The sequence below is a fragment of the Symsagittifera roscoffensis genome, chromosome 5 (assembly GCF_963678635.1).
Source record: "Symsagittifera roscoffensis chromosome 5, txSymRosc1.1, whole genome shotgun sequence".
NCBI classification, from domain to species: domain Eukaryota; kingdom Metazoa; phylum Xenacoelomorpha; order Acoela; family Convolutidae; genus Symsagittifera; species Symsagittifera roscoffensis.
In genome coordinates this window covers 21,574,013-21,585,441 of record NC_087066.1, presented here as the reverse complement: position 1 = coordinate 21,585,441, position 11,429 = coordinate 21,574,013, and the positions used below count along the sequence as shown (strand labels likewise).

The window sequence follows — 11,429 nt, the reverse complement described above, 5'->3', positions numbered from 1 at the left end:
TCCGGTCCATGTATTTCCTGGTTCTAATTCATGGCCTGGTCCGTATGGACCTCCACTTCTAGCATAGCTTTGCGCTCTTCTGAGGACTTCTGACTCCTAGTTTCAACCATTCTGCCTGAAACCGTCTCCCCTTTGTCGGTCCGGGCTCGTGTGATCCGTTCCACAAAAGGGTCGGTCATTGCTCTTCTTTGCTTTTTAGGTATGAATTTCCTAGAGCTATTACCTCGTTTGGGTATCCTTGACTTGTCTAGACTCATTTCCAATCTATCCCTTCTTAATGCCTATACACTCAATTCGATTTCTAAAGACCTTCTAGTTTGACTATTGATAATAATAACACAACACAATAAATTTCACAAGATTCTATTAAATAGTGACCACGAATCCCTGTATGTTATCAGAGTACAGCTTGTATATAATTTATTCGCACTAACCGATTATCGGTCGTAAGATTTGAGAACAAGCACAATATGATGATATCAGTCAATTTAAAAGATAGTGTACTCACTACCCAATCAAGCGCAAATTATGTTGATTTAAAATCAAAAAATAACAGAATAAGAACATTTCTGTGAAAAACGTATGTGTATTGTACTTTTAGTCAGTCGCAGTACATTAGTCTGTCTTGTATTTTAAAGAAAAAGCTTTCCCTGCTTGGTGCTGCACCAAACAGACAAAATTTTGAAGGCAGTAATTTTCTCAATTGGGCGTCTATTGCACCCACCGAGTACTGTGTTACCTATCTGCCTTCGCACTGTCCGAACTAGACCTACTAAAATCCTCAGGGCAGTCACTTTTCGCAAAAACGTATGGGGTTTCAATCCACACCAATGAGTTACACTTTTTTTTAATTTAGACTTAGTGTCAGGAATATCCGAGTTCGGACCTGTTCTGTTTTGGTCTGGTCTTTATTGAAAGGCAAGTTACCAGTGCAGTCACTGATTCCTAGCCTGTCTGTTAATAACCTAATAACTCTCACTATAATCTTTTCTTCTGTTTACCTAAGTCCTTTAATAAAATAATAACCCTCCGTGTTGACAAAAAACAGTACCCCTCCGGATTGGCAAAAATAGGACCCTTCCGGATTGCCAAAATTGAGACCCCTCCTGATTGGGACCCCTCTGAGTTAGCAAATATAAGACCCCTTCGGATTGGGACCCCTCCGGTTTTGTGAAAACAAGTCCCCTCCGGATTGGGACCCCTCCGAATTTGAAAAAAAATTGGACCCCTGCGGATTGGGAGCCCTCTGGTTTTGTAAAAGTAGCTTTTCGGAGATTTCCTTGATTTTCAACCTATACCCCTCCGGATACGTTCTCCGATGCTATTATGCTGTTTGAATTAACTAGGAAGGGTATGTGATCCTTTCCTAGACCCTTCCGGATTGAAGTTAAGCCTCTTATTTGACAGTTCACGCTAACGGTGAAGGGTCTTATCGCTTGCCTAACTTCGGCTCGATTAAGGTTTTCTTGTGCCTTTAGCCTTCCCTTTTCGTCCAGAACAGCCTAAAGTTACTTTATTCAACCGCTATCACCTTTTGGTAGGGGTGTACGGGCTTTCCAAAAAAAAATTTTAAAACGTGAAGGGTCTATCCTCCCAAATTGGTGAATTTGCCAAAAACAATCTCAAAAAATTTTCACGCTTACTTTTTCGAAAAATTCTTGTTCCTACTAATAAGCTCAAATAATTTCTGATCTAATGGTAACAAGATCAACTGGATCAGTCCAGTCGTTCAAAAGTTATTAACCAAAACGCCTTTCTTCCAAACTCAAAAATTTTCTCTCTTATAGGTTCCGCCTAACTTTTTTTGCAATTCCGTTCTTTTCGACCTAAAAATTTTTGATCCGAGCTTAAAAGGCCATTACTTTTCTAGTTCAATGCAAAAAACCCGATCTAAAACGCTTTAGTTGAAAAAATTTGCGAAAAACTATGCTACCTGGACCCCTCCGGATTGATGAATCCACTGAATCAAACACGTTAAGTTCGATTTCTCTGTAACCCGGAAGGTTTTCGGGAAGCGGTTTTTAGAACCTATAGATTCACTAGTAGAAGTTGTCCGAACAACTATTTTTACTGTCCTAACTCAAAAATTTCAAAAAATTTTCTGATTTTATAGTGTTCCGTTTTCTCAAAAATCACGAAAATTCGGTTTTTGGTACCAAAATAGTTCCAACCACTTCCGAACTAAACTTAACTGGTTCTATCTACTATAGTAGTGCAATTACGATGTAACGCACTAATTTAGCGCTTTTTTCCGTTTCAAAAAATATCGATATGTCAAAAATCGCGATTTGTGGGACGATCAAAATATCGCTATTTTGACCCTAAAAACCGGTCAATTTTCTTTGTTTTTTTACTGAAAAACGATATAGGACTATTATTATGGGCTATATAAGTAATAATATTGGTAAAACTATACCGCTCCGGGTTTGTTCAATATCCGAATTAAGGTGCCTAACTCAGATATGCGCAGTTCGGTGAAGGGTCACTACAGTGCAGCACTGTCGAGCCCCCCACAGATTACTATCTTAATTTTTGTACCAAAAGGGATACAAAACTTGTTAACGATACCCAACAGTGGATTGTTGTTGTCGTTGTCTCTAATGCCGATTCTAAGTTTTTCCGTTGTTATCGTCGCCGCTTCTTGTTGCTCCTTGTACTGCTTGCCGGATCAGTCTTCTCCCAAGACCCCTCCGGATTGAGCGCAAATCAGCAGACCCTTCCGGATTGAGCGCAAATAAGCATTAACGTGCTTAAATACTCAAATAACCCTACAGTACAAGCCTCACAAATGTTCTACAAAAATGATCGTAACAATCCTGACTGATATAAATGCCTGTAACAACAATATATCTATCAACAACAAACGGGAGGGTCGGACCGCATCTTGTCTGGGGGATATGATTTCTACTGATTTTTTACTTTTTTTACTCTTTTTGGTTTTTTCGGTTATTTTTGATGTTTGTTTTTGTTTTTCTTGGGTACTATACTCTTATTTGTTTGGTTTTATTTATATCTTTAAGTGTTTTTGGTCACAAACCTCTCAGGGAACGAGGTGATGACCGATCACCCCACCCTTCCTGGTTCGTGAATTTTCGGTCGTAACTAGGTTAAAAAGCTATTCACGGTAATCCGGAAGGCTTCCGCGTTCCGAACTACCCTTCCGCCCCGGCGGTTTTGGCCTATTAAGGGCGTTAATGTGAGCATCTGCTCGGCGCGGAGTGCTCGTTAACGGTTCTGCCGGTCATGATGTTGAAAAAAATAACACCCAGGAGCGCCATAAAAACATCTATGTAACATTCGCCGGGAAGATACATATCGACGGAAAGTAATGCTAGGTCCTAAGACGACAGGCCAACGTCTAAACAGAGCTTTACATGTTTTTCACCGTCTCTACCAAAGCCAGTTCTTTTGGTGGTCTTTCTAACATCGGGTCGACAAAAACGTTATTGTTCTCCGGCTTCGACCAGAACGCTCAAATTAACTTAATTACATGCAAAATCAGTGAGCTCATGGCTGGGTCTCAGTATCCCCAGACCACGAGATCACTCCTAAAATCAGGGCTACTACTACTTCTTGAATTATTATTGTTTTTGTTCAGTAGATAAAAATCATCATCTCCATCATCATCTCCACCCTTTCCCCCAACTCCTAGCTTCTCATCCTAGCAAAATGGATTCAAATGTTAATCAAATTCAATTCAGGACATAATAGGGAAGCTAAAATTTATGTAAAATGCTATAAGTTTCAGTCCCGAGGCCCCTCCGGATTCTTGAATCCGGGGAAATAAGACAACTATTTTCTTCCGGAAGGCTGTCTTCTACCTTTCACCGTTGTTCGCAACGGCCTTGCAACAATTGTAGCGACACAATAGTTGCAACTCGGAACGGTTTCTGCTATTTCTGCTCGTCTCTAATTCCGATTCTAAGTTTTTCCGTTGTTATATTCGCCGCAACTGTTGTTGTTGTGTTATAATTCGGTTTTTCTGCCAAAATGGCCGTTTCTGACGTTTCTCAGAAATATGACGTCATACTTCGAAAATTTAAAAATTTGAAACACCAGAATATTCTAGCCTTCACAGTTTGGCTAATCGTTCCAATAACACTGCTAATCCTTCAAAACTGCTAATTCGGAAGGTTAGCTGCTAAAATTTCGAATCTGCATTTTCGTCCATTCTGGTCGAATTTCACATTTTCGGACCAATAACTTTGTCTTCAATTACATTTAAATTTTTTCACGATATTTTTCGATAGGTTGCCATAGAGAGGTTGCAGTTGTATATGACATTGCAAGATTTTTTTGATCGGGTGAAATGATGAAGGACGAGTGTAGTAAATTCCGCTACCATGATGGATTTTGTCTTCTGATTGACTCCAAAAAAAAATAAAGAAGAGGATAATAGGCAATATGTTTTTTAATATTTAAGTTTTTTACCTTTCTTTAAACTCTTTTATCTGTATCCCTCTCTCTCTTTCTCGAAACATTTTAAATTGAATATAGCGATTGATGGGAAATATTAAAAATAATTTTTAGAGTATGATGTGCGATTTGATGAATGAAGCAGACATTGTATCTGTGAATACCTCAAAGGCCAAAAAGTTTACTGTACCGAATATATCAGCTAACTGTTCAATTCCAGAGGAAGTTACAGACGATTCTTTCTTGTTGAACGAAATCAAGAAATTACCGAGCAACTACAATTTTGAAATTCCGAAAACAATATGGCGAATAAAAGAACTGAAAGTCAAAACTGTCGCATTGCAAATGCCTGAAGGTCTTACTTTATTTGCGTGCACCATAGCTGATATAATCGAAATCATGACTGGTTGTAATGTAATAGTAATGGGCGACGTCACATATGGCGCTTGCTGTATTGATGATTTTACTGCTAGAGCTCTTGGCGTAGAGTTGATGGTTCATTACGGACACAGCTGCCTGGTACCGGTGAACGAAACTCCGGGTATCAAGTTGCTGTATATTTTCGTTGATATTCAGGTTGATCTTGCTCATTTTTTGGACTCTGTCATATACAATTTTCAACAGGGTTCAAAGATAGCGCTGGTTAGTACAATTCAGTTTGTCTCAGCAGTTCAGACATCAAGCAGAGAACTTAACAGTAAAGGTCTATGCGTCTTCAACCCCCAGAGCAGACCTCTTTCTCCAGGTTAATTATTAAGAGTAATAGAGGTAATGAGTTTTCTATTATAAGTCTAGGTGATTTTTTTAAATATTTTTTTTTCAGGAAAAAGTCCAAAAATTTGTTGACTCTCAATTTTGATTTTTCGCGGGTTGACTTTTGATTTCTTTTTCAGTTCACTTCCTTTCTTTTGTTGCATTAATTGAGCAATCTCCCCTCCCCCCATTCTCGCGCGGGGGGAGATAGCGCAATAGCTACTTGAGTCATGTTTATAACCACTTCAAAATTGTTTGAATTATATGAAATCATAAATCAGACTCTTCAACGATAGTGGAATGCCACAATTTACAATATCAAAGCTCAGAAATTACATTCAGAGCTAAAAAGATCAATAAAACTGAGGCGACTTTAGTCACATAAAGCTCCTATTTTCTTTCCGAAATAAAAAAAAGCAATTTTAATTAGCCGCTGAGAACAGTTCCAAATATCCAGATACAAGGCTAGAGCACCAACCCTGGTAAGTCGCTTTGCTCGAAGAAGCAATGGTAGCCCAAACAAAAATGTGCAAAAAAATTGAAATAAATTTCGATTTTCTTCTTTTTCGAAATTTTTCTCGATACTCATAAAATAAACTTCAGTCGGTCATTGAATTGCGTGTTACGAACACATTAACCATCTACTTGCGTTTGCTGACGTCATTTTGTAGCGTTTTACCGTTTTTACTAGGGGGAAGATAGCTCAATTGGTCATTACGGGGGGAGATTGCTCAATTGATCCCTTTTGTTATAAGCAAGGCAAACTCCACTATCGAATAGCAAAAATGTAAAGGCCACGAAAAACGTGATCGACTTCTAGTTTCGAAAAACGAAATAATTATCAGATTTTCCAGCGAAATAAGAGTTTTACCTATTGATCCAGTTTTCTCAAATAGGGTTAATTTTAACAACGAAGTGTCCATCATCAATTGTTCTTCAAATTCAAAGAGCTTATAGGCCATCTCATTTTTTCTTCGAAATTCAAAAGTTGAAGGTTTTTCGAAAAACAAGTCAATTTTTTCAGTTTTTTTGCTCTTACTTTTTTTTCAACTGTCAGTTGGCTATGTTTACCTGGTTATTTTCGACACAAAAACTCTTCTCATACCGATTTCCTTTTGTAGGTGAAATCTTGGGCTGTACTTCTCCTCGGTTACCGAAGGATACAGATGCTATAATATATCTGGGCGACGGGAGATTTCACATTGAGAGTATCATGATTGCTAATCCTGTAATCAAAGCTTTCAAGTACGACCCATATAGCAAGAAATTCACCTGCGAAACGTACGACTTCCAACGTATGTGTTCAATCAGAACGGAGTCGATCAACACTGCCAAATCGGCGAAATGCTTTGGGCTGATTTTGGGTACTCTAGGACGTCAGGGATCAACAGGTAAATATTTTTGGTCTCTTCAATAGTTGAAAAGTTTAATTTTGCGCTCATACTTTTTAAGCGCAATTGTTTTTTTTCGGCATGATATGCTGCTATCGAGATGAATATTTGTCCTACTACTTAGCAGCGTAATTGAATGGTGGTCATCTGTTAAAGTTTTTGTAAAGTGTGTGCTAGAACATCAAATTTTTGAAGTATCTCGCTGAAAAAATAATGATTCGTTTCGATCCTTGAAGGGTGCGAAGGAGTTTTGTATTTGGCTGTTTTTACGCAAAATTAGGCACCATCAGGTAAATGTTCCAGAATGAAATAAACTTGAAAATTTTTCATTTGATAGATACATAATTAAGAGTCGATGAACGCAGATCGACTTTAAGTTTCAAAATTGTATTTAATTATCAGGTTTCCCAGCGAAATAAAAATTTTACCTCTTGAGCCAGTTTTCTCAAATTTGGTTTATTTAATCAAAAAAGTGCTAATAATAAAGTGTTCTTGAAAGAGCTCAAAGGGAATCTGTTTTTCTTCGAAATTTAAAAGTTGAATTTTCTTAACAAAAGTCGTATTTTTCTGTTATCTTGTGTTCATTGGCTCGTTTCTTTCTGTTGGCCATGTTTTCAAGTTTTACTTACGAGAGCAAATGTTTTTCTAATCGCGAACCAGACTTGGGGTTCCAACCCCAGCTGGAGAATTGTAGGGCTGTAATTTGTCTGCTTGTTTTTTGTCGGGTTACTCTGGAAGCATGGATTTTTGAAGGAGTAAGTTTTCACCAGTTCAGAGAGCCTGCCTTATTGTTCCGACCATTGAAAATGGGGAGGAACTTTCTGTTCGGGTGTGTTTTAGGTTTTTTATTTCCCACGCAAAATCAGGTACCACAAATAATGGTTGGACTGGGTTGAGTGATGTATCATATTAAAGCCCTTACAGTCGTGATTCGAACCACATTAAAAATGCCCAAAATTTTCTCTAGTGTCGAGAAAAACCGGTATAAAATTTTTGATTTTTCGTTTTATTTCGAGCGAATAAAGCAAGCGAGCAGGCTTACAATGACTGAATTATGTCTAATTTGAGACCTTAAATTTTAATTTTAAGCAAGTAAAACAAGTTTTTTTTTCAAAAAAAAAATTTCAATTTTTCTTGTCATTTTTCTACATTAATTTTTGTCCAATTTGCCTATTTATTATGAAAGTTCATACTGTTGAACATTTCATACAAATGCAATTCAAAATCACTGGGTATGTTATTACGGTATCGTTTGAAAAATATTGTTCTTACAATTCGTTTTTGCATAAACCTGATTCAGACTAGTTTCGTTTGATCAACCGTATTTTAAAACACCATGATGAATGATTGGTTATTGAAACTATTGTAGTAATTAAACAGATGCTTACCATGAAACACGTATGTGATTCTATATAAATGACATCAATATTTCGATAGTTTGGTAGAAAGAAACATAATTAATTTGGGGATCAAAAGTCAGTTTTTCATCAATCAATATTCTCAAATACTTTATAACCGAAACCTATTATCATTTTTTGTTGTCTAACACAATTGAATCTGCTGTTGCAGTTTTTGACTTAAAATATCTCGTAATTTTTGTTTTGTCCTTATTTAGGGTGAGATGATTTGACTTCATCCGGTCGCTGACTTGAGAAACACCCAGAAAAAGTTTATCATTCTTTTCTACAATGGCAGTATCAGCTGCAAAAAATTTTTTTTTTGAATTTTGACTATGAGAGGGTAAATCATTGATATAAACGAGGACACCCATGAGTAACTGATATCCATTTCGAAGCGAAGTTAAATAGCTCTTCATTAAATCAAGAGGTAATCCGAGCACTCCATAACGTTCCAATTTCAAAATAAGTACCGGTAGTTGATGTATCAAACGCTTTCTTAAGGTCAATAATTCAACAGATAGCTTTAACGAATAAGACTTGAAGTTTATTTACCAAAAGAGCTACCGCGTCAGTTGTAGAAAACCTTTACGAAAGCCAAACTGACACTCAATGAAGAGCTGATCAAAGAAATGGGCCTATAATTAATACAGTTGTTAAATTCGTTAAGCTTTGTTGGTTGTCGTTGCTTACGTCGTTACTATTTGGCATCAAGGTTTCAAAGCTTGTTAAAAAGGTTTCCTAATTTTGTTTTGGCGCGCTGTAGAAACAAATTATATTCATTATTTATTTTTTATTCAGTTTTAATTTCATGACTACTTCCTCCAGGTCAGTATTACATTGAAAATTACTGAAACTCAATATTGCAGACATATGTCACAACCTCACCGCCTCTAGATTCTCTGTCCTTAACAACGGGAGGTCATTAGTTATCGAGACAAAAATAATGTATTGTCACTTTCGCAAAGCCAAGTCTCACCTAATGCAATTATAGAGGGTAAAACCTTCAAAGTACTGATATAAGTTTGCAGTTCTAGGTAGTGCCACCTTAAAGATCTCATATTCAAGAATAGCAGCTGGCATGGGTCTCTCCCACTCATTGATTTTACCCTTTCACTCATTTAGAGCACTTGCTGGAGTAGAATTAAGATTTTTTGTCTTCTTGAACTCAACATAACTCAGTTTCTAGCAGCTGTGATGTTTCTTCGTCGTTTGCTTCCCTCAGAAGTTTGATAAAATCTCGGTTGCCATCGTTCAATACGTTTCCTTCATTGTGACCAACTTTGAATAAGGACACTGACTTTTTCTTTCTCGTAATCGCTCTGGACTGTAGATCATCGAGAGCTCTTTGATTACGCACGTGAATCGCAGTTCGAGAGCCATCCTCATATATACGTTCAGAGTAAATAAATTTAACAATACCGGTAGAGGGAAGTCTGTTGCCCTTGCCGCGGTAACAATTGTGTACTAAAATTTTTGCAGGAAGACCTCGCATATATTTCTGAGGTTATCAAGGTTCAGTTCCGCATTTTCAATAATAATGCAGTCTTTTGAACTATATCATTCCTGTTCTGATATCCGCAGTTCTTGGTATGTTTCTTAACTCTTCAGTATCAAAACCGCCTCACTTTGTTTCTTGATTCTTTCGTTTTTTTCCGATATCTTCAAAAATAAGTTTCAGAATATCCTTCACCGATTGGTCAGCTGGAACAAATCATTGATCTTAATTTCCGCCATCTGAAACTCTTTAAAACGTTTATCACAACAATTAGGCTAAATTTTTATCCAAAAAGGTTTATCACAATATTTAGTTTATCACTACAATTGAGACAAAACATTCATGGAAGCAACTTTGGGCAATTACTTTCGGAAAGTACTGAAAAAAATTTAGAAAATTTGCTTGAAGCTCCGACTAGGATGCTATCTGAACACAGATGTCCGATAAATATGCAACGCTATCTCTGCTCCATCTGTATGCTGTCGATAACCAAGATGAAAGTATGAGCCCGATTAAACAGCATTTTGAGCACGATGTAATTGCTAGATTTTAATTGTGTTTCTTCCAAAATAATGCATATTCAATGTTTCTTGGTAATTGGCTATGTATAAATATTTTATCAAATACAAAAATAAATGGTCGAAACGTTTTGCACACAGCATTTGGGAATTGCTGCTGTGCATTTTCACTCCGCGTACATATGTAAAGTTATTTTTTGCACCAATCTTTGGAAGCCAAAGATTTTTTGCCAGATGGTATTTAACCTTTATTGATCGTATCAAAGTGTACTACCAATTCGGTGGTGTATTAATGGAACTTGTTTTTTTAGCCGTGGTGACCAGGCTGAAAAATTTGATATTATCGCATGGCAGAGAATGCATAGTTACTTTCATGTCAGAAATCACTGACATCAAATTAGCTCAGTTTTCGAACGTCGACTGCTGGGTCCAGGTCGCATGTCCGAGACTGTCAATTGATTGGGGAAGTTTCTTCGAGAAGCCGCTGCTGACACCTGCTGAATTGCACATGGCATTGAAGTCCGAAGACAAAATTGAAACCCTAGATGACTATCCGATGGATTTTTATGCTAGAAACTCGGCAGGACCCTGGACGCCTAACAATCCTGAATTAAAAGAACTGAAAACTAAAATTTCCACTATTGAAAAAGAGTTTATTTCAAAATGTTCTAATTTAAATACACATTGTGATTGCTCTTGAGAATATAGTTAAATTTATTGAAAATTGAATCTGAATATTTGATTTATTGCCAAATGAAAACACAGGGTTAAATATTGCAGTGGTGATGATGATTAGTTGGTGAATTCCAGGTCAGTTTACATTTTTTACAAGTTACAAGAAATTGATGGAACCGACAAGGTTCTCCATAGAGGTTATAACATAATTCAGAGTTTTCGTTCTGATCATTTGAAAAATAGTGAGGAACTTTGTATTCGGGTGTTTTTTAGTTTTTTGATGGAACACCCGAAAACAAAGTTCCTCATCATTTTTCAAATGGTCGGAACGAAAACTCTGAATTATGTTATGAGCTCAATGGAGAACCTTGTCGGTTGCATCAAAATGAAAACACGGTTTGATGTAAAAAAAAAAGTGGTTAAATTTTGCAGTGTTGATGATGATTAGTTGGTGAATTCCAGGTCAGCTTACACCTTTTATAAATGGCAAGAAATTGATGGAGCCGACAAGGTTCTCCATGGAGCTTATAACATATATCAGAGTTTTCGTTCCGACCATTTGAAAGGTGTAAGCTGACCTGGAATTCAGCAGTAAAAACTTATTTTTACTCGAGTTTTTTTTATTATTTCAGAGCCTTTTTGGAATCAAAAACTACAAAAGTTCGTAAAACTGCAAAAAAAGCGAAACGTTTTTATTTTTTTTCTAATCATTTTTCAAAAATTGTTTACCAATTTGCGCATTTTACTGTGACTGTCGAATATACCTAAGCTGTAGTTTTTC

General features: G+C 36.8%; 1 protein-coding gene across 1 annotated transcript; it reads left to right on the top strand.

Moving 5' to 3' along the window:
- Window positions 1-4,520: 4,520 nt before the first annotated feature.
- LOC134845745 (2-(3-amino-3-carboxypropyl)histidine synthase subunit 1-like) lies at window positions 4,521-10,715 on the top strand. Its single transcript, XM_063862807.1, has 3 exons — window positions 4,521-5,161; window positions 6,291-6,560; window positions 10,285-10,715. Exons 1-3 carry the CDS (start codon window positions 4,534-4,536, stop codon window positions 10,671-10,673), a joined length of 1,287 nt encoding a protein of 428 aa, XP_063718877.1. The 5' UTR covers window positions 4,521-4,533; the 3' UTR covers window positions 10,674-10,715.
- Window positions 10,716-11,429: the final 714 nt, after the last annotated feature.